General features: G+C 62.0%; 5 protein-coding genes across 19 annotated transcripts in view; 3 read left to right on the top strand and 2 right to left on the bottom strand.

Moving 5' to 3' along the window:
* RBFOX3 (RNA binding fox-1 homolog 3) overlaps positions 1-5,628 on the top strand; it is a 106,432-nt gene extending 100,804 nt beyond the window's left edge. For 9 of the 13 annotated variants that reach the window (XM_015879970.2, XM_015879975.2, XM_032448351.1 and 6 more), the window contains 8 exons: positions 337-429; positions 1,159-1,219; positions 1,475-1,528; positions 1,795-1,927; positions 2,807-2,846; positions 3,381-3,442; positions 3,681-3,759; positions 4,243-4,736. In XM_015879970.2, the coding sequence (XP_015735456.1) occupies positions 337-429; positions 1,159-1,219; positions 1,475-1,528; positions 1,795-1,927; positions 2,807-2,846; positions 3,381-3,442; positions 3,681-3,759; positions 4,243-4,287 (567 nt within the window). In that variant the 3' untranslated portion in view covers positions 4,288-4,736. Of the gene's footprint in view, positions 1-336; positions 430-1,158; positions 1,220-1,474; positions 1,529-1,794; positions 1,928-2,806; positions 2,847-3,380; positions 3,443-3,680; positions 3,760-4,242 lie in introns of all 13 variants that reach the window. The other 4 variants (XM_032448353.1, XM_015879973.2, XM_015879968.2 and 1 more) reach the window with 3 other exon arrangements.
* A 383-nt stretch (positions 5,629-6,011) lies between these two features.
* On the bottom strand, positions 6,012-10,171 carry ENGASE (endo-beta-N-acetylglucosaminidase). Its single transcript, XM_015879961.2, has 14 exons — positions 10,007-10,171; positions 9,789-9,865; positions 9,505-9,706; positions 9,050-9,198; positions 8,815-8,972; positions 8,553-8,701; positions 8,276-8,441; positions 7,930-8,033; positions 7,741-7,849; positions 7,469-7,641; positions 7,112-7,275; positions 6,923-7,025; positions 6,728-6,842; positions 6,012-6,636 (listed from the first exon to the last, which is right to left on the bottom strand). The coding sequence occupies exons 1-14, from the start codon at positions 10,096-10,098 to the stop codon at positions 6,241-6,243; spliced, it is 2,157 nt and encodes a 718-aa protein (XP_015735447.1). The 5' UTR covers positions 10,099-10,171; the 3' UTR covers positions 6,012-6,240.
* A 329-nt stretch (positions 10,172-10,500) lies between these two features.
* Positions 10,501-15,003, bottom strand: C1QTNF1 (C1q and TNF related 1). Its single transcript, XM_015879980.2, has 4 exons — positions 14,640-15,003; positions 12,137-12,290; positions 11,882-12,021; positions 10,501-11,768 (listed from the first exon to the last, which is right to left on the bottom strand). Exons 2-4 carry the CDS (start codon positions 12,274-12,276, stop codon positions 11,218-11,220), a joined length of 831 nt encoding a protein of 276 aa, XP_015735466.1. The 5' UTR covers positions 12,277-12,290; positions 14,640-15,003; the 3' UTR covers positions 10,501-11,217.
* CANT1 (calcium activated nucleotidase 1) lies at positions 11,334-18,519 on the top strand. 3 transcript variants are annotated; one of them, XM_015879965.1, is made up of 4 exons: positions 11,334-11,439; positions 15,987-16,626; positions 16,821-17,024; positions 17,337-18,519. In XM_015879965.1, the coding sequence occupies exons 2-4, from the start codon at positions 16,008-16,010 to the stop codon at positions 17,705-17,707; spliced, it is 1,194 nt and encodes a 397-aa protein (XP_015735451.1). In that variant the 5' UTR covers positions 11,334-11,439; positions 15,987-16,007; the 3' UTR covers positions 17,708-18,519. The 3 variants fall into 3 exon arrangements, with proteins under 3 accessions (XP_015735451.1, XP_015735450.1, XP_015735452.1); XM_015879964.1 differs by lacking the exon at positions 11,334-11,439 and adding an exon at positions 15,097-15,226; XM_015879966.1 differs by lacking the exon at positions 11,334-11,439 and adding an exon at positions 15,156-15,226 and having other exon boundaries at positions 16,004-16,626.
* Positions 18,520-19,879: 1,360 nt separating this feature from the next.
* TIMP2 (TIMP metallopeptidase inhibitor 2) lies at positions 19,880-27,833 on the top strand. Its single transcript, XM_015880040.2, has 5 exons — positions 19,880-20,634; positions 25,895-25,995; positions 26,080-26,188; positions 26,283-26,407; positions 26,502-27,833. The coding sequence occupies exons 1-5, from the start codon at positions 20,505-20,507 to the stop codon at positions 26,697-26,699; spliced, it is 663 nt and encodes a 220-aa protein (XP_015735526.1). The 5' UTR covers positions 19,880-20,504; the 3' UTR covers positions 26,700-27,833.
* Positions 27,834-27,918: the final 85 nt, after the last annotated feature.

Here is a 27,918-nt window from a genome sequence, read left to right as displayed (position 1 = left end):
CCTGTGCCAGCTGTGGGGATGTGTGGGTGCCTGTGCACCAAGTGTTAAAGGGGGAGGGGGCAATCTGTGCCTGGTGGGGCGGCTCGTGTCCCTCTGTGTGTGGGTGTCTCTGCTGTATCTTCCCCGCTTTCTGTGCCCCTCTCCCAGACTCTTCTCCCAGCTCGTGGGTGACACTGGGGCCTCCACCGGGACCTGGCCCACGTACTTGGTCCATACAATGGCCGCTATCTCCTCTGCCAGCTCTCCTGATTCACCCCTCTCTCTCTCTCTGTCCCCGCACCCTCTCTCTCTGTCTCTCTCTGTCTCTTTCTTTCTCCTTTTCTCCTCTGCTCACAGGGTTTTGGGTTTGTAACTTTTGAAACTAGCACAGATGCCGACCGGGCACGAGAGAAGCTGAATGGCACGATCGTAGAGGGCCGGAAGATTGAGGTGCTCAGATAAGTGTGCTAGTGCCCTGCCTGCCCTGCCATGTGCATGTCCCGGGTGTGCTTGCCCAGTGTGTGCATGCGTCCGTGAATGCAGCACGGGGAGCATGCGTGTGCGCTGCAGGGAACCCGTCACCTACAGCAACAGGGAGAGGCTGAAAGGGAAACATCCCAAGGGGCAGGGAGAGCTGGGGGCTGTGTGCTGGGCTCAGACAGTGTCCTGCTGGTGATGGAGGAGCACACAGGAGGAGAAGGCTCAGTGGAGCTCTGCACCTGATGTGTGAGCAGCTGCTGTGCCCTCCAGCCCCAGCAGTGATACTGTCTGTGTGCTGTGCGGCACTGTGCAGAGCTGCAGGAGCAGTGTGTGCAGGGCAGCACGTGGATGAGCTGGGCATGAGCATCCCTGCAGTGCTGAGTCCCCCCTGGCAGAGCACAGCAGTACCCATGGACAGGGCCCTGCTGAGCTGGGCAGGTGCTGGTTGGCACAGGAGCATCCTGTGAGCTTGGGACAGGAAGGCATCTGAGCCTGGCACCTTCAGCACAGAGTTAGAGCCCCATCGGCATGGCACGGCGGTGTCACAGCTGCAGCACAGCCTCATCCCATGGCTCCTTGCTCGCCCTGTTCTGCCCTCTGGTGTTTCTCTCAGCAGTGATGCACACAGAGCAGGCCTGGAGTTCTGCCTCCCCAGCACTGTGCCAGCCAGCACTCAGCTCCCAACTCATCTCTCTGCAGGTGAACAACGCCACGGCCCGGGTGATGACGAACAAGAAGACTGCAAACCCCTACACTAACGGTAGGGACCAATGCAAAGTGAGACCGAGTGGGTACGGCTGGGGTGCTGAGCAGTGCTGGGCACAATTTCCATTGCTGCAAGGCTGAGCTGCAGCGTGTGTGCTCTGTGCCCTTGGCCAGAAGCAGCAGTGGCTGCACCCTGCTGAACCTGGCAGTGTGTTTCTGCACCACCTGGGGATGGGAGCCACAGGGATGCCAGGATGGGTGCACAGAGCCCCATGTCCCCCCCCAGCTCACCAGCCTTCCCTGCTTGCAGGCTGGAAGCTGAACCCAGTGGTGGGAGCTGTCTACGGCCCCGAGTTCTACGCAGGTAAAAGCTCAGCTCTGCCCCAGGGCTGTGCTGTGTTCCACCCCACGGCTCCTCCAAGCATGCCCCTCTTCCCCTCCTCCCTGCTCCCCAGCATGCACACTCCCCTCACACCCCATTTGCCCCAGTGCCACGTCCCAGCAGCCTCATCCCTGGGGCAGCACTGTGGACACAGATGGATGTTCCAGCATGGGATGCACTGCGGTGACTGGAGGGTCCCAGGTGGGCACTGCTGCAGGAATCCCATGTTTGTCCCCTCTCTCCTGCAGTAACGGGGTTCCCATACCCTGCCACGGGGACGGCTGTCGCCTACCGAGGGGCACATCTACGGGGACGAGGACGCGCCGTCTACAACACGTTCCGGGCTGCACCCCCACCACCACCCATCCCCACCTACGGCGCGTGAGTACCAGAGCTGGTGGGGGACTGGTGCCTATTGGACCCTAAGGGGTGGGGGGTCCCATGTTGCTCTGCAGCCCAGCACAGCTGGGGGGCTCGGGCCCTTCCCATCCTACTCCATGCTCACTGCAGCAGCTGCCTCTTGGCCAGCCCTGCTGCTGACTCGGCCCTCAGGGGTGCCCCAAGAAGGCGCCTTCTGTTTGGTTTTCCATTTGGTGCTGAATTGCCTCAATTCTGCTGCTGTCAGTGTCTGTGCTGCTGGCTCCTGCACAGCAGGGAGGTGTTGGGGAGCGGGCTGCAGCTCCCTGGCGCCTGCCTGGCCTCCACTTCTGAGATGCTCCTGCATCGATTCAGCCCAATTCTCTGCTATCCCCCATGTCCCTGCCCACCCTTCCAGGAGCCCCAGCCCATGGCCATGTCTGCATCCTGCACCCCCAGCACCTCGAGCTGCCGTGACAGCTACTTCTCATCCCTCTGTTCCCAACTCCTTGCAGGTCACTGGTGTCATCCTACCTGGCAGCACCAGCTGTCCACACAGAGCAGGGTGCATTTATCAAAGCTTTAAGCCAAGGTGCAGATTGCAAACAGAGCCCAGCACAGCTTCTATGTGGCTGCAGGGCTCCGTGTCCCCAGGTGCCTGTCTCCAGGTTTCCCTGCTGCTCGCCCTGCTCCATGCAGCCACCTCAGGCTGAGCACTGCCCGAGGATTTTGCTGCCCTGATGCCTAAATGGGGCTGGGTGCACCAGGCCCAGCAACCCCAACCTCCTCGTGTCCCCTTGGTGTGACTGTGGGCACAGCTGGGTTGTATCCAAGCACAGTGCCTGCAGCAGCTCCATTGGGCACCCGGTGCCCGCAGCTCTGACTCCTGTGCCCCGTTTGCAGGGTTGTCTACCAGGACGGGTTCTACGGAGCAGAAATTTACGTAAGTGCAGCCTGCAGGGATGGGGGTGCTGCCCATGGGGTGCTGCTTCTCCTGCACACCATTGTGCCTGACATGATGCTGGGGACCTGGGGGGGGGCCGTGGTGCTGTGGGGGTGGCACAGTGTGGGGTTATGCCCCCAGCCCCGTGGGATTGATGTCCTCGGCGCGTGTCGCTGCGCTGTCTTACACCAGCGTTTAACCTCCATATTTAAAAAGCCATTGGCGATATTTCAGGCGGGCGGCTGAAGGATTTATCTAACGTGACACCTCATTAAAGCGATCAGGGAGGTGACATTTCTCTCCTCTGGAAATTTAATTTTTTAAGGTTAATGTTTGTGAAAGCCCCTGGGGAATGGTAATGAGGCTGCTGTGTGCCCGCAGGTTCAGCTGCCCGCAGGGTCCCACTGCTGCTCCACAGCCCCTGGGGCACCACTGGGGGGGGAGGGTGGCCACCTTGATCCCAACCCCCCACACACACACCTTGACAGGGCCTCCCCCTCACAGCCACCTCTCTCTGTCCTCCCTCTGCTGCAGGGGGGCTATGCTGCCTACAGATACGCGCAGCCTGCGGCCGCAGCGGCAGCATACAGCGACAGGTAAGCAGCACCAGAATTCATGTGGAGGTGAAGGAGGGTGGGGTGAGGGGTTGGGGTGCCCCATATGGCACCATATGGCACAGTACAGCCCGGCTCCTGCACCCTGCAGCATGAGGATGGGGCCGGGCGCAGCGTGGTACCCTCAGATTGGAGCTCCCTGGGCTGTAGTGGGGTTGGTGGGGGGGCAGCAGAGGACCCTTCCCCAGGCCTTTAACACCCCGCTGCTGTTTGCTCCTAGTTACGGCCGAGTGTACGCAGCCGCAGACCCCTACCACCACACCATCGGCCCTGCCGCCACGTACAGCATCGGCACCATGGTAAGAGCAGCCCCCGTGGCCTTTCTTTGCATCCCGAGCCGGCCCGGGGGGGTCAAGGGCTGCGGGAGGGGTGCAGAGCATCACAGCCCCTACATGGCACCATCCCCAGCAGGACCCAGGCAGCGTGCAGGGAGCACTCTAAGCTAGCCTTGCAACCAGCATCAAAGATGAAAAATGCCATTTGTGGGCGGGATCTCAAACCAAAACGGCCTTTTTTTCTTCCTTTTTAAACTTGTATTTATTTTTCACCCTCCCACGTCCCCCAGCCCCACTACCCCATCAGCCCACAGCCCCACACATCCCCAATGGCAGCACTGGGTGCCCCGGGTGAGCCCACCCTGTGCACCCCAAGGACAGATGTGATTTTGGTGTCACTTAAAAAGAGAAAAAACAAATAGGAAAAAAAGAAAAGGGAAGAAATGGGCTTTGCCTCTCTCTTGAATACTGATTGGCTTTTTTGTTTTTTCATCTTTGATGTTGCAGGCTAGTCTATACCGAGGAGGGTACAGCCGCTTCACTCCCTACTAGCAAGACAGACCCAGCCCCTCACAGCACTAACACTGACTGCTCACTAGAAACCAAACCAGGCAGACTAAGCAGAGGCAGAACCTCCCGGAGGAACCGAGCCCTGCCTGCGGGCTCTGCCCCGCGATAGGTTCACCTCGAGCCACTCCGCCGCAGCCTCCATCCCACCCAGCCCCGGGCATTGCGCTGCTGGGGGGCGGCTGGGAGTGGGGGGCTATGGGGCTGGGGGTGCTGCCCTGCTTGGGGGCGAGGGCTTGGCCCCGTAGGTGAGGCAGGGGTGGGGGTTGGTTGTGTTGGGTGCTGTGGGGCCGGGTTGGCGGCTCCCACGAAAGCTCTGCCTTTTTGTTTCTGTTGTAGTGAACACGCAGCCGTTTTCCTTCTGGGACCAGGAAGGGCAAAACAAAACACACACACACACACATGCACACACGGTTCAAAAACTCAAAAAAAAACCAAACAAAAAAAAATACAAAAAAAAAAATACAAAAAAAAGAGATGAAAAGCAAAAGCAACCAACCAACCAAGAGGCAACAACCAAGTGAACGTCCCATCTGTCCACACACACGCACCGAGCGAGTCCCGGAGGAGACCGCGGAGCGCTGGGACGTACCCAGAGCCGCCAACCCGCTGCCCCACGGCCCGGCCCGGGCCCCACGTCTTCCTTAGCGCCCGGCGCGGTGCCGGTGCGCGGTCCAGCCCGTTTGGGCTCCGCTCCCCGTCTGGGTTCAGCTCCCCGCCTGCAGCGCGCCGCGGCTCCGGGCTGACCGCCGGCACGTCGGGGTGCGAGGCTCAGCCCCTTCGTGGTTGTGCCGGGCGCTGCAGGGGACGCGCCTCTGCGTTTTAAAGGGAATTTTGTTAAGAGGAGCTTGCAACTCGCTTGCGTTCCCCTCCCGCCCGTCCCTATCGCACCCCACGGCTCGCACCTACCGCGGCGCTCCCTGCGCTGAGCTGGGATGGGGACGGACGGGACGTCACGGTCACCCCCCGCCCGCCGCAGGGATCCCGGTGGGGACGCGGCCCCCCCCCCTCGTTCCCCCCGGTGCAGCCCCGTCCCACGTCGGGGTGAGCTCGGCTCAGCCGCCCCCCGCGTGGCTCCGCCACTCGTCGAACCTCACTTTATAGTCTGCAGACGCCCCCCCCCGACGCTCCAGCAACGAGCTCCCCCTTTTCTATTCCCCGTGTACATAGCCCCGCCCGGCCGACCCTGTACAAACCCCCATCGCTGTACTGGCTTCTTCCTTACAGCAACGCCCCGCGCCGGCCCCGGCTGCAGGCTGGCGCCGGCCCGTCCTGTATGCTTCAAAGGTGTGACCATTCTAATAAACAGTATTATTATTATTATTATTATTATTACTACAAGGATTATTATTATTATTATTATGGAAATTATTAATAAAGATTTCTTTCTTCAACCAGGGCGACTCCAGTTTTGATTGGGGTGTGGGGCTGGGGGTCCAGCAGCAGGGAGAGGGATCCCAGCTGTGCTCAGCCCTTCCTTTTCCAACCCACCCTATCATTTATTTCACAGCAATTCGCCCACCGGAGGAGCAGCAGCTTCAATGCTGACATATTAATTTGCCTGAATGGGAGCCAGTATTGTCTGTAGGACCGGGGCTGGTGCTCCAAGGGAGATGGGGCTGTGCGACCCTGCTGTGCGGCACGCTCGGCTACATCCCTGCCTGCTAATTGCTTGCTCACCAGACTGTGATAAAATAATTGCTGCTATAAATTTTCTCTCCTTCTCCGCACAAGATATCCAGGGGAGATGCTGTGGGTGGAAGCGCCGGCTGCCAGCCCTAAGAGGAGGGGGGGGGCAGAGCCATGAAGGGTGAGGATCCTCAGGGCTGTGAGTGGAACCCTAAAACTCAGCCCTGAGCGGTGATATCCCCATATCTCCCACCCCACACAGTGCAGGGGACGCATGGAGCTGTGCCACGTTCACCTTTAATGCCCGGCTCAGCTGCTGCCACCAGCTGGATCAGAGTACACCAGCAGCAGCCGGCCCCATTGCTCCCGGCCCACAGGCAGCTCGCTGGGCAGCACCGGCTCCACCAGCAGCTCCAGCTGGCACGACTGCCCTGGTGCAGGTCGTGGCACCGCCAGCCCCACCACGCGGTACTGGCAGCCGTGTGCCAGCCCCAGGAGCTGCGGCTGTGGCGGCTGTGCCCGGTGGCATCGTGTGCCCTGGCTGAGCACACGGAAGCAGGCAGCCCGTCCGGGAGGAAAGGTCCAGCGCAGTGTGAGGCTGAGGGAGATCTGCTCAACATTGGGACCATCCTTCCACCAAAGCTGTGAGGCTGTCAGGCTTTGCACTTGTGGTGGTGAGGCTGCCACGCTGCCCGCATCCAGCACCTGCAGAGGGGAATGCGGCACCATCAGCACCAGGCGTGGACATGGCTGGGCTTGCAGCCCACCATGCAGCGAGGATGTGCAGGGTACCCACCCGGAGCTCGCCCAGGAGGCAGCTGAAGCTCGTCTCCTGTGGGCTGGCCTGCTGACGGGACACCAGCAGGGAGAGGTCACGTAGGTTGCAGCCCCGCAGCTCCTGCTCGTAGCACCTGGAGGCAGAGGGACAGAGCTGGAGCAGGGCTGGGGATCCCCCCATGCCCAGGCTGCAGGGTGCTGGCAGGGCACTCACCGGCTGGTCCAGCCCTGGGCACCATGACTGCAGGCAGCAAGCAGCCTGGAGAGGGCGGGTGGTGGGGCTGGGAGCAGACGGGGGTGGTGGCGGCCATGGGGCTCTGGGGAAGGCAAAATAGGTTGAGTCAGTGCTGTGCCCTGCAGTGAGTGTTCAGTGTGGGCAGCACAGAGGGCACAGGGTTCTCACCATCCTCACTCGGCAGCACAGTGACAGTGCTATCATGGCATCTGCTCGAGTGCCAGGTAGTGAGCTCCAGGGCAACCGTGAAGTCATCCCTGTGTGGCCCCTCCATCTTGTAGAGCAGGTTCAGGAAGAGCTTGGGGGGTGCATGCATCTGGAAAGAGAAAAGGCTGATGACCCCAGATCCACCCAGAGAGAGACAGAGAGAGAGAAGAGAGAGAGGGTACACTGGGTTAGGTCTGTTGGGCAGCACTTGCCATGGCACTCAGCACAGGGCTGGCACAGCTCTGCCAGGGCCTCCTGCAGCCATGCCCTGCCAGCACAGTGCCAGCCATGGGAGTGGGAAGTTGGCACCCAACTCACCGGATGGCCACACGCTCCTCTCCAGGAGGGATAGTGCCCTGCACTCGCAGGGAGCTGCCCCCACACCAGGCATCCTGCAGGCAGCAGCTGGTGCTCAGCCGGCCCCGGTGCTCCGGATAGAGGGGCTGGATCTCCTGGGCGCTCAGGTTGTACCACGGCCCGGCCTCTTCCTCCTACAGGACAAGGAATGCTGGGCAGCAGGGAGCCAGGAGCAGAACCCAGTGCCCCCAACCAGCCCTAAGGGCTGCAGTCAGGTTGCCCCCTGCACCCACCTTCCCAGCAAGGAACATGCCGGTGCCCATTCCCACGCTGAAGGAGGTGGCGAGGGGCAGCGTGCAGATGCTGTGTGTGGGCAGGTAGCCTTCCAGCAAGCCCCAGAACCTGGGGGAAAGAGTGGGCATCAGAGCAGAGACCTTTGATGCAGCCACATCAGCCAAAGCACGGGGGCGTGCTGTGCTCACTTGTCCTCATTCTGCAGGAAGTTCTCCTCTCCCAGGTGTTCGTAGACCCAGCCAGGGGCGAAGATGGCTGCAGACAGGCCGTGCTTGCGGATCAGCCTCAGTGACTGCAGAGATAAATGGTGAGAATCACTGAGCTTGGGGCAGGCTGGGTGGTCACCCTGTCCCCTGCCATGTCCCCTCTCCCCCAGGTCCCACTGGTCCCATAGGGTGCCAGGATGGTGCGGATCCCAGGCTTCCTCAGCTCTCACCAGCTGAGTTACCCCAGCCCAGTGTGGATGAGCCATTGGAGTGAGCTGAGAGCCACACACCAGGGGCAGACCCACGATCCTGCTCCAGCCACACACACCTTGTTGGTGTCAAAGCCACCGCCAATCACGTCCCCGCGAGCAAAGACATCCACACCAATGTAGACATCAGCATGGCGCTGCCCAGCCAGCTCACGTGTGCGCTCCAGGTGCTCCTCCTTCCAGTTGTAGTTGACAAACAGCCCATCACAGGCATCAAAGAACACCCTGGGGATGAGGGTCAGTGCAGGAGGAAGCCCCCCAGGCGCCAAGGTATGGGATGGACTTGTGCTTACGAGGGCTGGTTTTGCTCAGGCAGGCACCTGCCCCACCGCTCACCTATTCTGCTCATTCAGCTCATTCTGCCACCTCAGTGTGCCATTCTCCAGGATGCTGTCATACCAAATCACCAGCCCCCCCGGCACCGCGCTGTGCACCTCTGCAGTCAGATGCCGCAGGAAAGGGGACAAGTTCCCCACTGCCACCGCCTGCCAGGAGAGAGCAGAGAGCAGCTGGGCACAGGACGGACTCATCCACAGGGACCCACAGCTGGGGATGGGGGCTGAGCCCCCTGTGTGCAGGCAGGGAATGGGCTGCTCACGCTCAGTGCATTCTCCATGTTGATCAGCCAGCCATCAAAGCGGTAGTGCTGGGCGATGCGGGCCAGCTGGTGGCTCACAGCACGGTATGCATCCTCCCCACCCGCCAGGAATGACTCGCACAGCTTCTCCCCATCCGTCCACTCCGTGATGAAGGTGCCTGAGGAGGGATGGGAGCAGCGTTGCTGTGTGTCCCAGCTGGTTCCCAGCACCGCACAGCACCGGTTCTATCCTCACCCAGCACCGGGACGCCGTTCCTGTGCGCCGCGTTGGTCCAGCACACGGGAGGGATGGTGACAGTGTGGTGGCTGAAGTAGACGAAGATGTCGATGTAGCGCCAGTGGTAGAAGACGTACGGGTTGCGTGTGGCCGAGCCCTGGATGAACCTGTGTCAGAGCAGAGGGAAGCACTGGGTAATGCTGGAGCAACGCCATGGGGCCAGGCAGGACCTGAGTCAGCCCATGAGTTGGGCAGAGCAGTGGCACTGTGTCACTCCTGCATTCCCAGCAGGGCCGGCCCCATCCACGGAGCTCCAGAGCCAGAGATAAACCCTTCTGGCCACACCTGGAGAGGCCAACAGCAGGAAACAGAGCAGGCATTGAAACGAAGGCTGGAGAAAGGGCAGCAGCGGGTTGGGAGTGTGCTGGGAGATGTATGGATGTACCTGGGACCTGTCCCCAGGTACCACACACCTGTCCTCCAGGTATCCACCGCGCATGTCATGGCACAGCAGGGTGCGGGGTCTCCGGCTGTGCAGTGGGGGCTGCCGCTGGGCCAGCGGTACCGCACAGATGTTGAAGTCATCATCGCTGCTGGGCTGCCAGGCCAGCAGCTCCTCCAGGCCGGACAGGAAGAAGCTGATGGGCTCCGTGGTGTTGGTGTCGAAGTACCGCGCTGGGGAGGCAATGGGCCGGGCTGGGGTTAATGGGGTCGCGGTGCGTGGGGGGACTCAGGGTGGTCCATCCCGGCTCCTCACCTGGCAGGGGCTGCGGGCGGGAGCTGATCGCTGTGTGCAGCACGGTGGTTCCCAGGGGCTCCGCCGCCGGCTGGAAGCTGCCCGGGGAGAAGGGTGAGCCCCGGGGCCGCCCGGCACCCCGCGCCCCGGGCCGGGCAGCACCGCGGCCAGCGCCCGCCGCACCGGGCCTCGTTCCGAGCGCTCCGCGCCCCGGTCCCGGCTCCGCGCCCCGGTCCAACCTCCGCCGCCGCCGCCCGCCCCGCTCCTCCTCCTCCTCCGCCGTTCTCTTCCCACGCCGCTCGGTCCCGTCCCGCACCGCCGCCTCCGCCATCACGCATCCACCGCTCCGCCCGCACTGCCGGCAGCGTGCGCCGGGCCCGGCCTGTCTGCGGGAGGGGCGGCCCGACCAGCTCCGCCCTCACCGCGTCCCGAGGGCGGGGGCAGCGCCGAGATGGGACGGGACACGCTCGGGCTCTGCTGGCCTCACCTGCCCCCCCCCTCCGTGCCCCACATCCCGTCCCACCCCGCAGGAATCCTGCCCTGAGCTCAGCACTGCCCTGATTGCTACCGCCGATCGCTGCGTGACCTGGGTGAGCCCCGCCATCCCCACCCTGCCCCACAGACACACCGACCCTCGTGGGGCTCAGTCACTCCCCGTGGGCCTCCTCCCAGCTCTCGGGGTGACCCTGAGCTGCTCAACTGCACCCGCACACAAAGTGAATTGAGATGGAAGTGTGAGTAGAAACCGAACCCGTGGGATGTTTAATGCAGTCACAAGTGCATGGAGCAGGAGGCGGAGAGCTGCCCCGGGCCCTGCTCTGCCTGTGCGCCTGCTAAAACAAGAAGCCTGCCCAGCAGATCCCAAACTGAGGAGGATGGGGCTGAGGCTGAAGGCACTGCATGTCAGGCAGCTCCTCCCGGTGGGTGCTGGCATCAAGATGTGGCTGTGGCATGGGGCACAGTGAGGGAATGGGGCTGCTGCACCCATCTGATGGTGGCTCTGCCCCGGGGAAGCACCAGCCCAGGGGACACAGCTCTGCAGAAGTGATGTTCAGTGGCTTTATTACTGCTCCCCCTGCTCACTGAGTGTGTTGGTGGGGGTTGTGCAGTGGAGGTGCTCACATCACTCCAGCAGGTGCCAGCTCACAGCCAGTGACACCCAGCACACCCAGCCCTGAGCCGGGTACAGGTATGGACAACATCCCTGTGTGCTCCAGGTGAGCAGCCAGCCCCTGGGTCAGGGATGCAGCAGAGGTTACAAACAGCTGCATCTCCTCCAGGTGCACACAATCAGCCCCCAGGAGCTGGGGGAGGAGAGGGCTGGTATTCATACAGCTGGGGGTAGTGGTACATAGAAGGAGAGCTGGAAGGAGAGTGGTGTGCCCAGGGAGAGGAGCAGCAGGGGCTCTGCAGGCCCCCAGCCCAGGGAGCAAGATTGGAGTGTAGGCACTCAGGGGTCCCCGCTGTACTTGATGAGGTGCCCACTGAAGGTGATGTAAGTGTCATATTCATCACTGAAGACAGCGTTCTCACGTTCCCCCTTGTAGAGCCTCACCCAGACCTCGTCCTGCTCCTGCAGCTCCAGCATGACGCTCTGGCTCTGCATGATGCTGCGGTCGCTCACCTGCGCGTAGAGGATCACCACCTCGGCCCCATTGCGCATGATGTGCAGGTAGGTCTCCTTCTGGTTCCAGGTGTGCACGTTCAGGCTGAAGTAGTAGATCCCGGGGACGTAGCAGTAAAACTTCCCCGTGAACATGTTGAAGTGGTCGTAGAGGTTGACAAACTCCGTGTCGAAGATGAGGGTTTGGTAGTAGTCGTTGCTGTGCAGGGGTTTCTTGCGGCCCACCGAGAAGGCGGCGTAGTGGTTCTTGCAGCGCTCCCCTGGGGCACCAGCACTGCCCTTCTGTCCTTTGGGCCCCGTGTGGCCCCTGCTGCCGGCCACCCCCGTCTTGCCATACTTCCCCTGCATGCCCCGCTCTCCACGTTCCCCCTTCTCACCTGGCAGAGCAGAGGGGATGCTTTGGCACCAGTGTCGTCTCCCACCCAGCACTGGGAGTGGGACAGGTGCTGGGCTGTAGGTCTGGTTGGGGGCAGTGCCCCACAGCCCTCACCTTTCAAGATGGTCATGTTGATCTGGGGCTGGTACTGGGGGTAGGAGAAGTGGTGCTTGGGTGGCTCGCAGCAGCGGACGCAGTGGGGCTGTGGGGGCAGCCCCTCCTGGGCACCGCTGTCCTTCTGCTCCTGCATGGCCCTGGGGGGGCAGAAAGCAAAGCACAACAGGAGCTGCACATGGGGGCTGGGCCCCTCGTGGTGCCAGGGGCTGCCCCATCCCAATGGCAGTACCTCTGTTCCCAGGGCCCCCTCACCTGGCTGTCTGATGGTTGGATGGGGACTCCTCAGGCTCTGCTGGATGCTGGTCAGGGTTGGGGCTGGTCTGGCTGCACACAGGTTTGGGCAGCAGCAGGCAGGAGAGCAGCAGGACTCTGAGTGCCCAAAGGCCCTCCATGCTGCAGCAGCACCCTGTGAGACACCAGAGTGATTGAGGGGGATGGCAAAGCCCAGCAGTGTCCAGAGGGGGCAGGGAGCAGGTGGGGATCAGGGTGCTACAGCTGGGTTGGGCTGGTGGGGAAAGACAGCATGGGAGCAGAGGAGCAGCCCGGCTATGGGGCTCTCTGCCAGTCCTTATGCCTTGGTTCTCTGTGGGTTTTGCAAGGGAACCTGAGCTGCTTCTCCTGAGCCTCAAGTGCTGCTGGTGGCTCTGTCCACAAGCCAGCCCCTAGCAGCCGGGAGCCAACATCCTGTTTGGGGCCAAAGCTAACATCAGTGATAGCAGGTGGCAGTGCAGCCCAGCCCTTCCTCGCCTTATCACTATCATATCAGCTCTGAGGCATGGTGCAAGCACACTGCACCGCGCCCTATGGCTCCAAAGGTGCCAGGAGAACAAGTGGCACCTCCCTGCTGCTGGACACCCATGGCAGCACGGCAAGCTTTGTGTGCCCAAGTCTGCAAAGGGCCCCTTGTGCCTCAGTCTGTGTCCTGGGTGTGAGCTGGGGAGGCAGAACCCAACAGTTTGATGAATGCTGCTTTCAGTGCCTGGGTCCTGGGTTAGCGATGGTCAGGGTGGGACTCCCTTGGGGTCTGTGGGCTGTGTGGACCAGGACAGGCATGCTCCAGAAGCGGGAGCAGAGGGCGTTCAAGGCCAGGATGCCTGGCTCATGAGTCATGTTCAAGGAACAGGGAAAGGGCGGAGGGATGGGGAAAAGCTCCAAAGGGCTTTCCCTCTGCGCCAGCCCTCTGCAAAGGGCCCATCCCTTCACATACTTCCCCCCACACCCACCCTATCCCAAAGTCTTGGAGCGGGGCTGTCCTCAGCTTGCTGCCCACTGCTGGCAGCAGGGCTGGTGGCACCATGGACCGTGTGGCACCGAGGGCAGCCTGGCACCAAAGCCTAATCACCATGGCCTGCCACCTGCCCACACTCAGCTCTGTGTGCCGGAGAGAAGCAGCACAAACAGGCCAGCCCAGGGCTTGTGAGCAGATACCGTTGTGGGAGCTCAGCCCTGGCTCTCTTCTCCCTGCTCTGCTCCAGCTGTGTCAGCCATATGCTGGTGAGCACAGCTTACAACCTGCTGTGCTGCTGGGAACCCACAGCTTTTCCCCTGCCCTGGGCCCACATTGTGCCGTTCTCCTATGGAGCCAGACTGTTCCCTGGGACCCTGAGTGGGCTTAGCCCCAGGGAAAGCAAAGCTTCACAGGAGACTGCTCAGCAGGGAGAAGAAATCCTTAGCCAGGATGTTCCTACTTAGAAAAGCAGCTCGTTTCCAGGCTGTCTCAGGGCTGGAAATGGAGGCGAGCGTGCCATGCACACACAGTGCTGCCAGCAGCATGGTGTACCCGTGGGCAGCATGCAGAGTTCCCAGACCCTGAGCACGTCTGTTTCTGCACCCCGCAGGCACGCCGGGCAGGCAGCACGCGTATCTGCAAAGGCATATACAGAGCCTTGCTGAAGGGACTCTGTTTTTTCCTGTCAGGGGTTGGATGCTGTCCAGGAGTGGTTTGGAGACTGAAATTCAGTGGCTGCTTAAAGCCTTGGGATTGCAAGTCAAAACATCCTGAAAACATTCCAGGCAGCATTAAAGGCGAGGATGAAAGAAGAGTAAATGCTGGGGGAGGAGCAAAGGGGCTGGGCACACAGGGGGGTCCAGAGGCAGCAGGACCAGCATGCCCACCTTGCTTTCCTGCTCACCAGCTATGGGTACGGTCCTCCTTGAGCTGTGGCTGCAGCCAGGATTCCTCTGACATCTGGAGATAAGCCCCCCACCACCCCCCTCCTTTTTGCCATAACAGCTGGGACATCTGTGGAGCTGCCTGCAGAAGAGGAGCAGCCCAGCCCCAGCAGGCAGCAGGGTGGGAGCTGCATGGAGCAGCCAAAGAATGACAGAGGTCGCAACCCTCCAGCTCCCACTGCACCCAGCAGCACCGATGAGAAGTTGTGCTCCCACCAGCAGCCGCCAGTCCCTGCAGAGCTGCCCTGGGGCGGCCCAGTGCTGAGTCTGATGTGTCCATGGGGTGTTTTGGTTGCAGGGCTCAAAGCTGGAGCTACGGCACTAACTCCCCACCCCAGTGCTGCTGCAGGTTGAGCTGTGCCCCTCCAACAACACGTGAGGTTTTAACCCTACAATCCCCACCACCCTCCTGCATGTGGGGCAGGGTGCAAGCCTGACTACCCACAGTGAGGGTGGGGGTCCAGGCCCCCGGGCACTCTGCACATTGGGAGCCCACACAGAGCCCAGTGGCACACACAGATGTGCACACAACAGCGCTCATCCCTGTGTCCAGAGGTGACCCCCAGCCCTGCCCCACACCTACCTCCGGGGCAGGGCCGCTCTCTCCCCGTGCTTCCTTTGCTGCTTAGGGCATTGCGTGGTGCTGCGCTGCCTGCCCCCTCGTTGTGGGGCAGAGCCTGCCCCTGTGACAGCCTCCTCTCCTCCTATGGCCGGGCGGAAATGCACTTCTGGAAAGCAAAGGAGGAGAGAGGAGCAGCCCTTCCCCCCCTGCCAGATGTGGGCCCAGCAGCAGACAGCATTAACCATGTGTGCACCCCATGCCTGCCAGCAGCAGCCCCACAACCAGCACCGGCCTCGGGGGGACGTGGGGGGCTGTGCCATAAAGCAGCTGCAGATGTGAGAGGCAGCGTGCAGGGCAGTGCATGGGGGATGCAGCTGTGCTCTATAGTGGGGTCTGTGTGTCTGTCCTACAGCATGGAGCCGCAGCACCCCATAGAGCAATGAGAGCGAGCGCAGAGCGCGGAGGCTGCAGGGAGCTGTAGTTCTCAGTGCTCATACAGCGTTAGTTTGGCCTCTGTCATGTGCCGTAGCGAAGCGCTGGGGGTGCAGGGAGCTGTAGGCGGTGGCTGTTGGCCGGGGTGGAGGCGGCTGCGCTCGGGAGGCGGCGCGGTGAGAGACGGGGCCGGGGGCGGCGGGGAGCGGGGGAGAGACCGCGGGGTGACGGGGTGACTGACGGGGTGACGGCTGTGCGGGGCCGTGCGGTGCTGCCCGGGGTGGTCGGTAATGGGGAGGGGGCTGCCCGGGGGGCTGGGCACGGCTGGAGGCCGCAGGGGGGTGCGGAGCTGCCGGACCTCCCCGTTCAATGCCGGGTCGTTCAATGCCGGCTCTGTCCGCCCCCCAGGGCTGCCCAAAAGGGGCTGAGAGGGACTAAGGGAGCGCTGCACTGCGGGGGGGGCACGGCATGGACCGGGGGGCAACCGGTATCCTCGGGGCTGGGCAGAGTGGGGGCACACGGTGATGGGCACGGTGGGACAGTGCAGCTTTATCCAGGGGTAGATGTGACCGGGAAGCAGCGGCTGCTGCATCATAGAGTTATGGGGTTGGGGTTGGTATGGCTGTAATCCCGCACAGCCGGGCACTGCACTTCCTGCTCAGGTGTCAGCATCCTGCTCGGGCGGGGCTGCCACGTGTGCAGCCATAAGCCAGTGCCCTCCTCCTCCTGGGTGAGGATGCTGCTATCAGGACACCCAGCACACAGCCATGGGCTCACTCTTATCTGGGGTCAATAGGGAATGAGCATGGCAGAAGGGCTCCTGCAGCAGAGCAGCCCTCTGAGGGCCACTGCTTCATCACATAACACTGTGCTTCGCCGTTATCCCCAAGCACAGCGCTGGGCTGCAGCTCTCACCCGCTCTCTTCTCACTGCCAGGCTCTCCTCGCCCGCAGGCTGATGCCCGTGCCGCCCTGCCATGAGTCTATGAGCCCACTGCGGATCAGCGTGGGTAGCCTGCCCGTCCTCGCGTCCATGACCAAAGGTGCCGACCCCCGGTTCCGCCTGCGCTGGAGGGCCATCGTGTTGTCCTCCGCCTGCGTGGGCTTCGTGCTGCTGCTCTTCTGCCTGCATCGCTCCCCTCCAGCACGGCCCGTCCCACCCAACCCCCACAGCCGGCACCTCTGGCTGCAGGCAGAGGATCGCTATAATGACACCTACCCGCTGTCCCCACCCCAAAGGAACCCCGAGGGTGTGCGTTATCGAATCGGGGTCATTGCGGACCTGGACACTCAGTCCCGGGGCTCTGAGGAGCACACCTGGTTCAGTTACTTGAAGAAGGGTTATCTGGTGCTGTCGGCCAGCGGGGACAGTGTGATGGTGGAGTGGGACAAAGAGGAGAGTGTGCTGCAGTCCCACCTGGCGGAAAAGGGCAGGGGCATGGAGCTGTCGGAGCTGGTTGTCTTCAATGGGAAGCTGTACTCCGTGGATGACCGGACTGGGGTGGTCTACCAGATCGAGGGCAACAAGGCGGTGCCCTGGGTGATCCTGTCGGATGGGGATGGCACTGTGGGGAAAGGTGAGCCCTGTAATTCCCTGTTTGCTGCCTGACTTGCACACACAGGGTGGGGGAGCTTTGTCTCTTGGCACCTTTTTGTCATCCTGCAGGGTTTGGGGGGGCTGTGTGCAGTACTGTGTGCTGCTGAGGGGGCTGTGTGGACTGCAGAGCACCCTAACATCTATGTGCGGCCCATGCTGCTCTTTCCACTGCAGGCTTCAAGGCAGAGTGGCTGGCAGTGAAAGATGAACACCTGTACGTGGGGGGCCTGGGCAAGGAGTGGACAACCACCACGGGTGAGGTGGTGAACGAAAACCCTGAGTGGGTGAAGGTTATTGGCTACAAGGGCGATGTGAGGCACGAGAACTGGGTGGCGAACTACAATGCACTGCGGGCTGCGGCTGGGATCCGACCCCCAGGTATGGAGCTCTCTCTTGTTGCTGTGTGCCCCTTGCCCTGCCTGGGTTCTCCTCACAGTCATTGGGACCAGTTTCTGGAGGGTGCTATGGCTGGAGCCAGGTCCAGCAGCTGTGTCTCCTGGACCAGGGGTGCCCCTGCCCTGCCATGGGGGGTAGGAAGTGGAAACATTCACAGCTTTGGCCTTTCCTTTATTTGTCCAGTTCTGCAGCATCTTTTGAAGCAAGGATGGTGGGGTTGGTTTAGGGGGTTGTCCCTGCAGCATGGCAGGGTCCTGCATGCCCTACACTGACAGCCCCTGCTCCCTGCTGCAGGTTACCTGATCCACGAGTCGGCCTCCTGGAGCGACACGCTGCAGCGCTGGTTCTTCCTGCCTCGCCGTGCCAGCCACGAGCGCTACAACGAGAAGGCAGACGAGCGACGTGGCACCAACCTGCTGCTCAGCTCCAGCCAGGACTTTGGGGACATCACAGTAGGACGTGTGGGTGACGTGGTTCCCACTCACGGCTTCTCCTCTTTCAAGTTCATCCCAGATACGGATGATCAGATCATCGTGGCACTGAAATCAGAGGAGGACAATGGCAAGATCGCCAGTTACATCATGGCCTTCACGTTGGATGGGCGATTCCTCCTGCCTGAAACCAGGATTGGGAGCGTGAAATACGAGGGCATTGAGTTTATTTAACAGACTTGAAACCGGAGGGGTGAGGGAGGATGGGGGGGTGCGGGCTGGGCCTTGTTGGTGTGCTCAGAAGCACATGATGTGCCTCCCGGCCCAGGGACACATGAAGCACTCCGAGCTCTGTAGTTGGCATCCCATGTAAAGCACTGGCTTTGCTGCAGCCTGCATGGTGCGAGTGTTTCGGCAGTGGCACCTGGTGGCAAAGGACTGCCACCACAGGGTGCTGCTCCCTGCCACCAGCCCAGGCTTGGCTGCTGAAGCAGACAAGGTAATGAGGTTTCCCTGCACTGCAGATGTTGGTGCCCAAAGCCTCTGCAGGGAGTCATTGGCTCTGGTGACAGCCATGTTCTGGATCTGCAACCAAGGAGGGAGCTCAGCTCCTCTGCCCCTGTGCCAGCCTGGTGCCCAGGGCACTGTCCTCATATCCCTGCAATGCTGAGCTGTGATGCTGCAGCTGTGGAACCTTTCCTGACCTGCCTGGGGGTGGGCTCTGACCTGAGCCCTGGGGGCCCCTCCACACTTACAGTGTGTCCTGGGAGGAGAGGCTCTGCTCTGTGTCCCCAGCACCTTAGTGGGAGCACACAGTGTATGTGTGTGAGACACATATCATCAGGAGAGGAGTGTATTTGAGGGAGGCTGGGTCCTACCCTGTTTCTGGGCCCTCTTGGGGTCAGGGTGTTCACTGGGGCCGTGACATCCAGGGCAGGGTGAGCTGAGACGTCACAGCTGCAGGGGATTTCATCAGGATGTTTCTCACTGTGTTAGCTGGTTTTCCTTCCCCTTTTGCATAAATGGTGCAGCAGATGTGTCGGTAACTGACTGCTTGGTCATCATGTTTAGGGGAAGGCCTCATGGGGAGGGTCCCTTGGGAGATACTATGTGCTTTATGCTCCCAGCCTGGCTCACCAGGGCAGGTGGAGGCCCCACAGCCACCATCCTAAGCAGGGTCATAGGGGACGTGAGAAGACAAACACAGCAGAACCTGCCTGGCTGCTCCCCGCAGTGATGTTGGGTGCAGCCTTCTTGCAAACCACACTGCAGTGCCCTCAGTGCACCAGGCTGAGCAGCCACCTAGGAGCTCCAGGCACTGGGGGCAGCTCAGAGCCTGGCTCTGGATGGCTGGGGCTGGACCAAGGGGTCTATTGGTGTCAGCCCCCCTGTGCCACCCCTGCCTGCCCCAGCACTGGTCAAGGACTGATGGTGCTCAGGGCCCAATGGCCCAGCTCTGGGGGGATCTTGCTGTGGGCTGGGGCCTGCTGTGAGCTCAGTGGGGCTGCTCTCTCCCATCCCCCTGCTCTGCCCCTGGTTTAGTGTCCAGCATCTCTGGAGCTCTGCGGAAGGAGCGCACGCAGCTGGACATGTGTTTCTGCTTAGCCCCAACAACAGTGACTCACTGCAGGGCACTGTGCCCTGAGCACACACGTTTGTCTGCCCTGCAGCACAGCCCTGACCCCGCTGCTTGGCCTCGTTCTGCAGACCCTGGGCTGCCGCTGCTCCCTGCCCACACCAGCTGCTGTTACGCTGCTCTGCCCTCACCTGCACCGTGCTCAGCCCAGCCTGGGGACTGGCTTTACAGCACCTATCCCCTCCTCATCCCACACATCGCAGGCCCTTGTGCTCTCCATCCCAGCCCTGGGGGGCTGCTGGGGTTTCATGGCACAACCAGGGCCAGGTTGCAGCATCCCTGTGCCCCCCCAACCAGCCCCAATGAGCACTTGGAGCAGATACCCACTGCCACAGCCTAGAGCCCATTGGCATCTTTCATGCCACCACCCTGCCGTGTTTGTGTGCTCACCTCCCACACCCTGCAGGCTCGTGCAGGGCCTGGACCGGGCTCAACTGCTCACGTTTCAGTTGGTTCTCACCCTAAAGGGTGAAAGCTCTGACACCTCCACCAGGTGTGAGCAGGGCGGACACTCAGATGTGGCTCAGGAGCGGCTGGCATCACCACAGCACTGCTGTCCACACCAACACAGCCTCAGGGACAGAGCTGGGGCTGCCCTGGCTGGGATGATGGCAAAGCAGAGTTGCAGCTGTGCGACAGGTCCAGCGATACCGGCAGCAGATGGGCAGATTTTGGGGGCACGAGGCAGAGACCCGAGGGCAGCGGGTCATCGCAGGGATGCAGAGCCCAGCGAGAGGCCGAGGGGGAGCGGGGGAAGCCAGACGGGGTGGGCGGGGGGGGTGGGTACGGGCGGCGGGAGGAGATGAGCTGGAGGAGCAGGAAGGAGAGGAAATGCTTGGGCACAGACATAATGCGGCCCTCCCTGCAATTTGCCGCTCCGCTCGGATCGGGCCGGCTGCCAGCGCTGTGAGCCGGGCCGGGGTCCCGTATCGCCGCCCAACGCCCGGAGCAGGATCCCGCCCGGTCACCGGCGCTGCCCCGCTCCGTCCCGCTCCGAGGCCCCGCCCGGGATGAACGGCGGAGGAGCCGCGGCCGTGCCGGGATGCGCGGGCGGGGCCGGGCCGGGCCGGGGGGGCTGAGCTCGGCGCGGAGCCGTATCCAGCGAGGGGCGGGAGCAGAGCCGGGCTGGCCCCGTGCCATGCAGAGGAGGAGCAGCGAATCCCCGGAGCACATTAAAAAGCGAAGCTTAGCGGCAGCCAGGGGAAGAAAACACCTCCATAGAAGGCAGCGGAGAGCGGCGGCTGCAGCAGCGCCCTCGAAGCCGCTCGGGGGGCCGCGGCGGCGGATCCAAACTTTCCAGCGGCGGATCGGGGCGGGGGGGGGTGGGCGGCTCGGCCGGGCCCGGCGGTGGATGAGGCTTTTTGGGGCGCGTCGTTGAGCCGCAGCCGCCGCACGATGCCCGGAGCCGCGCTGCCCAGCCTGCTGGCCTGGCTGGCGGTGCTGCTGCTCGGCAGGGCCCGCCCGACCGACGCGTGCAGCTGCTCGCCCATCCACCCGCAGCAGGCCTTCTGCAACGCAGACGTAGGTGAGCGCTTTGTCCCCGCGGAGCCCCGCCCGGCCCCGCACAGCGCGCAGCGCTCAGCCCCCCGACGTGGGGCAGCGCCGCGTAAACTTCGACGTGGGGGCGGCGGGCGGAAAGTTGGCGCGGGGCGACGGGTCGGAGGGGAGAACGGATGGATGGATGGATGGATGGATGGATGGATGGATGGATGGATGGATGGATGGATGGATGGATGGACGGGGCTGCCGCACCGGGCCCGGCCGAGCACCGCAGCACCTGCACGTGTGCGGGGCCCGGGGGTGTGTCGGTGTGTCGTTGGCCGGTGTGTGTGTGTCCGCCCGGTGTGTGCCCGCCTCTCCCGGCCCATCGCCGTGCCCCAGGGCCGGGAGCGGAGCTCGGTTTCTCCCCCGCGTCCCACGGCGATGGGCCCGGCCGCGGCACGTCGGGTGGGAGCGGGACGGTACGTGGCAGCGCGGGGAGCTGACGGCCCCGGGGGAGCGGAGCGCTCCGGTTCCGCTCACAAAGCGGAGCTTTGCCGTAGGGCAGCGGCCTGGAGCGCTCAGCCAGCAGCCGGCCCAGAGCAGCGCCGGGCTCGGTCACCTCCCGTCTGTTCCTTATTTCCAGGCATTTCCTTTCCCCCGTCCCACTTTGTTCGGCTTGGATGCTGCTGAAAGGGAGGGCTTGGCAGCGCCGGGATCTGGATTCCTCTTTCGATGAATAATGCCCTTATTAAATTTTAGCATATTAAACAAACAGACCGGCCCCAGTTCCTGCCGCCCTCCTTGGCGGGGCCGTTCCCAGGCCCAGCTGGAGAGGTAACATTCCCAAGCACTTATGCAGCCCTCTCCCTGCCTGGTCCCCTGCTCTGGATCCAGGATGTGCTGGCAGACCCTCTTTCCCCCCTTCCCCCAACCCTTTCCACCCTGCTTGTGACGTGAGGGTAAATCCCGTAGTGCCCCATTGCTGCCATCCCCACGCAGCTCAGAGCACTGCGGGATGTACTGGGGACGGGGAGGTGCCCACACAAAATGGAGAGCTGGATTTCCAGAGCTGCTGCTGAGCCCAGAGCAGCGGATCTCCCGCAGACAGAGAGGCTGAGCCTCCATCACGCTCACGTCGGGGTCATCCTTCCGGGCCACTCGTGACTCACGCTGCCGTCCCGGGGTGCCGGCTCACCCTTGACTCAGCTGCTGAGTCACTGCTGTCTCGGCATTCCCGGCTGTCTCAGCAGTCCCAGGAAGAGCCAAGCGGGGGCTGGTTGTGGCTGCCCAGCAGGTGTCAGTTCCTAAGCTGTCTGGTCCCGTCTGTGCCATCCCCGATGCCATCACCCCCACTTCCAGCCTGTGTCTTCCTCTCAGATGACGTGGATGGGATTTGTCCGCTCTGATCCCAGCTGGGGATGGTGCTGGGTGCTGGCTGGCAGCAGGGTTTGATCCTGGCAGGAGCTCACAGCCTCCCATGCAACAGGAGCCCGTCCTGCTGCCTCTGATCCCTGCCCTTTGGCTCCTTTCTTCCCTCTGTGCTAGGAGGCTCAAGGCCAGCTCCTCCCCAGCATGGAGCCAGCTTGGGCCTGGGAGCTGCTGCTGCTGCTTGCTGTGCCAGGGCTGCTCCTCTCCTGCTGCTAGCTGCCTTGGGGCCAGGCTGCTGCTGCCACATGGGTCCTTCCATGCAGCCACATCTGCCTGTGCCATCCCAGGGCTCATCTGCTTTTGCTCACACCTGGCAGCCACTGGTGAGGCACCATTCTGTGATCCAGAGTGGGGCTGGAGCCCAGGGCTGTGCTCACAGGCAGCGCCACAGTAGGGTGAAATATGGCTCTGCCTTGGGCTGAGGGTCATGTCACCGTGGCTGGTGACCTGGGGCTGGTGATCCAGCCTCTGTGCTCATGCTTTCTGGCCTGAGAGATGGGCAGCAGTTTTCTATAGGACTTGAAGGCTCACTGGGTTTATGTGTGTGAGGGGTGGCAGTGTCCCTCTGTGGCTGCTGGGGTTTGTTCTGCCCATGCTGCTCAGCTCCCTAGTAGGGATGTGGCTGGGCTGGGGCTGCAGCAGCAGACCATCTCCTGCTTTGCTTCTTGTCTGCAGCATGGGGATGCCGAGGGTGAGGGAGGTGATACTTGGGCTGTCTTTGGCCCCGTGCAGCAGTGAAGCCCCCAGGAGCAGTGTTTGGCAGTGCCGAGGGTGATGGGACAGTATAGGATGGGTGTTTGGTACCGGGCATAGGTGACCCTTGGGTCCAGGCCCTGGCAGCACTGTGCCAATCCCAGCAGTCCTGAGCCATGGTGCCTTGGGATGGGGCTGGTGGTGGCCGGGCAGGGTCTGGAGCAAGGAGCTGGCTTTGGGGCAGAGCTGAGAACTCTCTCTTTGGATGGCACCTGGTGCACCTTGCTGTGCCCTATGTGGGTGGGGGGCTGCCAGCCCCCAGTGCTGCCCTGCTGCTCTCAGAGCCGATGCCTGCCCACCCCGTGCAGCCGATGCAGCAGGGCCGTGGGCTGACTGCTCAGGGCTGCTGCTGATTGGGTCCCATTGCACACCGTCAGAGGCCGGGATGACGCACGCCGCGATGGGGAGTGCTGTGCTTCGAGCAGCCGCGCAGGCTGGGGATGAGCAGGGGATGAGCAGGGCCTGGCGCGGGTGCTTCCTCCTGCAGGCACAGCCCTGTGGGGCTGCTGGGGCTGAGCCCCACACACACACCATTGCCAGAGCACGGCCACAGCTTCATCTTCATGCCCGAGCTGCTCCTGCGTCCCCGCAGCCTTTGCCTGCCCAAAGCTCCCTGGCTCATCATACTCAAGTGGCAATGCCCTGCTGTGTTCTGGGGGCTCAGGTGCCCGGTGCTGGGAGGAAGATCCTCCTGAGGATGTCTTGTTGTGTTCTCCCTCTGGTGCTGTGCCGTGCTGGGGTGACCCTAGGGTTGTGCCTGCAATGGGGCTGGGTGGCAGCGGGCATTGCTGGCACTGGCACTCAGCCCCTGTGCTCCAGTAGCTGCCAGCAGCCCCGAGAAGGGAGCTTTGTTCCTTGGCCATTCAGCTGGGAACGCTTCCCGTGCTCTGTGGGCACTGATGCTTCCCAGGCGGCCGCAGGCGGGGGCCGCACTCTGGGGCTTGGGGTGGGATGTCCTGGGAAGGGGCTCTGCTTGCCATGTGCCAGGATGGGAGGGGAGTCCTGGGAGACTGAGGTGCCGAGGACACCTGGGGCTGCTGCATCTCCCTGCGTTGTCTCAGTGGATGTTCTGTGCTGATGGATGCCACCCTATGCCTGCAGCCCCGCTTTGTTGTGAGTGGTCGCATGCAGGGCAGAGCTGTGCAGGGTTAGATGTGTTCTGGCACAGGACCATTCCTCACTGCATGTTGCATGGGGACTGAAGTGCTGAGGGATGCCCTGTGCCTTGCAAGCCCTGCTCTGGGCCTTGGGCCGTGTCCAGCCCAGCCTGGTCAGCGTGGAAAGCTGCCACTGCCCACTGGCTCCCAGTGAACACCCACTGCTCGCATGCCAACACGTTCCTGGGGGGTCTGTGGGCAGTGAAGACTGATCACCAATGCTCAGCATCCTGTGACTTGCCCTGCTGCTTGCTGCTGTTATGTGGGGCTGGGGAATGGGGGGGGAGCCCATGCAGAGCTGTGCTATAGGGCTGCAGGCACAGCTCTCTATCCCAGTGCCTGCTCCCGCTGTGCTGGGGCTGCGGGCCATGCTGAGTCAGCACCGTGAGGTCAGCACAGTGTTATCACGGTCTCTTGGCTCAGCCCTGTGTGCCCCAGGGCAGCGGGTTGGGGGGGGGGCTGCCAGCAGGTGGGGGCTGGGGCGCTGTGAGGGCACAGCTCAGCTGTGCTTGTACAGCAGCTTTTGTGCAGAGTTAAAGGCAGACACCACAACTGCCCGTGCTGAGGAAGGGCTTTGGCAGATGGTGATGGGATGGTGAGGGACATGCTGCTGTCACACTGTGCCTGGGGACATGCAGGAGCAGCTGGGTTGGTTCTTTGAGCTGCACAGAGACCTGGGGAGGCCCATGGGCAGCACCCACAGCTTGTGCTGCCGTCACCTCGGGGGGCACCTCGGCCCATGTGCCCCCACCTGGGCGTCTCCCCGTGTCCCTCCCTCTCCCAGCTCTGGTTTCTGGCCCGCTGAGGAGCTTGGCTGCACTGCTGGGGTCTTGGCGGGGAAAGCACAGCGCAGCACAGCGCAGCCGTCCCCTCCACAAAGCCGCACTGTTCAGAACAAATCCGCCTAGAATTGGGCTGCATTTTTGTCAAGTGATTCATCAGCACGTGAATGGAAACGGCTGGAGCCCACTGAACCAGCAGCCGGCCCCCACGCCTGCACCGCACCGCGGGCAGCGCTCAGCTCCGGCTCTGTGCACAGAGCAGAGCTATGGGGCTCTGTGGGTCAATCCCCACCTATGGTGGCACAAGAAGGGGCTGAGCTGCTCCGGTTGGGGCTCATCTCTATTGCAGAGGGGTGGCAGGAGCAGCAGCTTTGGCTGTGGGCACCCAGCCCTGACCTGCCTGCCTCCATCCCATCACCTTCTCCTTTCCAGAGTAAACTGAGTCAGTGCTGCCGGGTGCCCACGTGGTGCGATGCAGCTGCTGACCTTCAGCCCAAACAGTCTCACTGTGTGCCCACCAATTACCCTGCTGTATTTATAGAGCGCAACCCGATCAGCTCTTGTGCTGTGCCAGGTGATAGCAGGCAGCAGGGCTGGCCCTGCATGTGTCCCCACTGCACCCCCAGCACCTCTCTATAGGGACACAACTGCCATCCCCATCTCTGGGCACAGGGGTGGCTGTGACCTGTGCAGCTGTGGGTCAGGGTGAAGCTCCCACCGGTGAGGTCAGTGCCACGTGCCGGGCACTCACGTGTGGCTCCGTGTCCTTGTGCTGTGCTGGTGGGGTGACACAGCTTTTGTGCCTGCATGATGTGGAGGCTCCATGTGCCAATAGCCAGTGGCTGGCAGGGAGCTGTGGCCAGGCACCTCTGTGATTGCATGGTGCAAAGGCAGTGGGCACCGGGTAGGTCGGCCCTGTATTGGGTACTGGGGGCTCCTTTCTATACCCAGAGGTGAGCTCCACTGCCCTTGGGTCTCTCCATTGTGCTGGGCATTGCAGGCACTGGGCTGGGATGTGAATTAATTAATGGTGGTGGACAAATAGTGCTCCCAGGATGCTGATAATGGGGAGTGGCCATGCTGTCCCTCTGTGGGTTAGGCTACCAGCTGGGGAGATATGGGGCTGGGGGGGGCTGTGCTCTTGCCCCCAGCGCCTGCCCATCTCCATGCCTTTCCCTTGCAGTGATCCGAGCAAAGGCCGTCTCTGCAAAGGAGGTGGATTCGGGGAATGACATTTATGGGAACCCCATCAAGCGAATCCAGTATGAAGTGAAGCAGATCAAGGTATGGAGTGGGCACCTTTGGGATGGGCACCGTGGGGTGGGTGGGGGTTGGGTGTTGCTGCTCACACCTGCACTCTGTCCTCAGATGTTTAAGGGCCCCGACCAGGACATCGAATTCATCTACACGGCGCCATCCACAGCAGTGTGTGGGCAGCCACTGGACACAGGAGGCAAGAAGGAGTACCTGATTGCAGGTAGGAATGGGCACTGACCCACATCCAAGGGGGGGTTGGACCCAGCAGCCCCCAGGTGTGTGTGTGTGAGTGGCTTTATGTGGCCTCTCCCCAGGCAAATCGGAGGGCGATGGCAAGATGCACATCACGCTGTGTGACCTGGTTGCCACCTGGGACTCACTGAGCCCTACCCAGAAGAAGAGCCTCAACCAGAGGTACCAGATGGGCTGTGAGTGCAAGGTGAGTGCCCTGACCCAGGACCCACACCTGGGGCATCCCTATGGGTAGGTGGGGGGCTGTAGGGACGGGTGCTGACCAGCTCTACCCTGTGCAGATCTCACGCTGCCTCTCCATCCCGTGCTTCGTCTCCTCCTCGGATGAGTGCCTCTGGACAGACTGGGCGATGGAGAAGATCGTGGGCGGGCGGCAGGCCAAGCACTACGCCTGCATCAAGAGGAGCGACGGCTCATGCGCCTGGTACCGCGGCATGGCCCCCCCCAAGCAGGAGTTTCTCGACATCGAGGACCCCTAAGCCAACCGAGTGCATTCCAGTAGCCAGTAGGAAAGCCCAGCGAGATGTTAGACTGGTCCACGCTGACATCGGGGCCTGGAGACAGCATGAAAACCCACACAGCCCCGAGGGGCCGCAGGGCATGGAGCTGCCGTGTGTGCATGGGGCGGGGGGGGGGCTCACTGCAACCGTGCATACCCTGCAATACCTGCACCCTGCGACCCCATTCCCTGCAGGCTGAATGCTGATGAGCTGCCCTCGGTCTGCAGGGGCACAGCTGCCAACTGGAGCTACCCAGCACCAGCACCGTGCCGTCCTCCATCCCATCCCTTGCTGTGGGGTGCCAGAAGGGTGCAGCTTGGCACCAGCTGCTCCCACCTGCAGGAGCCATGGGGCTCTCACCCACTGTAGCCCTTAGGGGCCGAATGGGGTTCACCCCTCGGAGGAGAGGGGGATGGCTGCAGGACACCGACCCCACACCCCCCCTCTCTGAGCCATTTCCCCATACACACGGCCGGCCCCAGCTCGGGGTATTTCATGCTGTACATCCCCATAGGGTGACGATGTGGCTCTGGACCAGTCTGGGCAACTTGAAGGTGTTAAAAGAAACAGTGAAAGAAAGGAAAGAAAAAAAAAAAACAAGAAAAAAAAGAAAAAAAAAGAAAAAAAACAACCCCAACCAACCCCACCCAGCCTCTAATCAGTCCCATATAGGACTCCCGTTCGCTTCTGTATGGTTATATCATATGTGCCATTTACTCCTGTCTCTGCTGGTAGCCTGTCTCTGAGTTTAATACCCCCCACTGTTCTGCCATCAGCTCTATCATTCCCGTGCTGTGATTATTTTGTCGTTTGTTTGGTTTATTGTTTATTTTTGTCGGGGGTTTTTGGGTTTGATTTCGGGGTTTTATTTCCCCCTTTAGGCGTTAGAATTGCACTTATTTTTCTAAAGGGGCTCCACAGTGGGGCAAAAAGGGGGGGGTTGGGGGGGGGGGGGGAATGATGGAGGGGCTGTGGGGCAGCGCTGGGGCAGGCCCCAACCCCCGGCCCCCCCTAAAGCCCCCCCTTGGAGCCGCTTTAATTTATGGCCGTGGCTCTGCTTTGGGGTCAGCAGCTCGATGTGGTGTTTAAAAAAAGGAGGGGAAAAAAAAGAGGTTAAAAAAAAAGAGACAAAAAAGTTTACGTATAGTTATTTTCAGATCTCTGCTTGATAAGTATTAAAGTCAGATGTATCTAACGT

Source organism: Coturnix japonica, chromosome 18, assembly GCF_001577835.2.
Source record: "Coturnix japonica isolate 7356 chromosome 18, Coturnix japonica 2.1, whole genome shotgun sequence".
Lineage (NCBI taxonomy): Eukaryota > Metazoa > Chordata > Aves > Galliformes > Phasianidae > Coturnix > Coturnix japonica.
This window is presented reverse-complemented; position numbering and strand designations above follow the sequence as displayed.

Bases quoted from the DNA above. Each gene is read 5' to 3' on its own strand.
- ENGASE (XM_015879961.2), bottom strand. From the start codon at position 10,098: ATGGCGGAGGCGGCGGTGCGGGACGGGACCGAGCGGCGTGGGAAGAGA. The intron at 8,973-9,049 runs GTGAGGATAGAA...ATCCCTCCTCAG, and splicing joins GAACGGCGTCCCGGTGCTGG to GCACCTTCATCACGGAGTGG. The intron at 8,442-8,552 runs GTGAGCGGTGGG...CCTCATCCCCAG, and splicing joins GAGCTGAATGAGCAGAATAG to GGTGTTCTTTGATGCCTGTG.
- C1QTNF1 (XM_015879980.2), bottom strand. From the start codon at position 12,276: ATGGAGGGCCTTTGGGCACTCAGAGTCCTGCTGCTCTCCTGCCTGCTG. The intron at 12,022-12,136 runs GTGAGGGGGCCC...CTGCCCCCCCAG, and splicing joins TCCAACCATCAGACAGCCAG to GGCCATGCAGGAGCAGAAGG. The intron at 11,769-11,881 runs GTGAGGGCTGTG...CTGCTCTGCCAG, and splicing joins CAACATGACCATCTTGAAAG to GTGAGAAGGGGGAACGTGGA.
- CANT1 (XM_015879964.1), top strand. From the start codon at position 15,137: ATGTGCCGTAGCGAAGCGCTGGGGGTGCAGGGAGCTGTAGGCGGTGGC. The intron at 16,627-16,820 runs GTGAGCCCTGTA...TTTCCACTGCAG, and splicing joins GGATGGCACTGTGGGGAAAG to GCTTCAAGGCAGAGTGGCTG. The intron at 17,025-17,336 runs GTATGGAGCTCT...TCCCTGCTGCAG, and splicing joins GGCTGGGATCCGACCCCCAG to GTTACCTGATCCACGAGTCG.
- TIMP2 (XM_015880040.2), top strand. From the start codon at position 20,505: ATGCCCGGAGCCGCGCTGCCCAGCCTGCTGGCCTGGCTGGCGGTGCTG. The intron at 20,635-25,894 runs GTGAGCGCTTTG...TTTCCCTTGCAG, and splicing joins CTTCTGCAACGCAGACGTAG to TGATCCGAGCAAAGGCCGTC. The intron at 26,408-26,501 runs GTGAGTGCCCTG...TACCCTGTGCAG, and splicing joins AGATGGGCTGTGAGTGCAAG to ATCTCACGCTGCCTCTCCAT.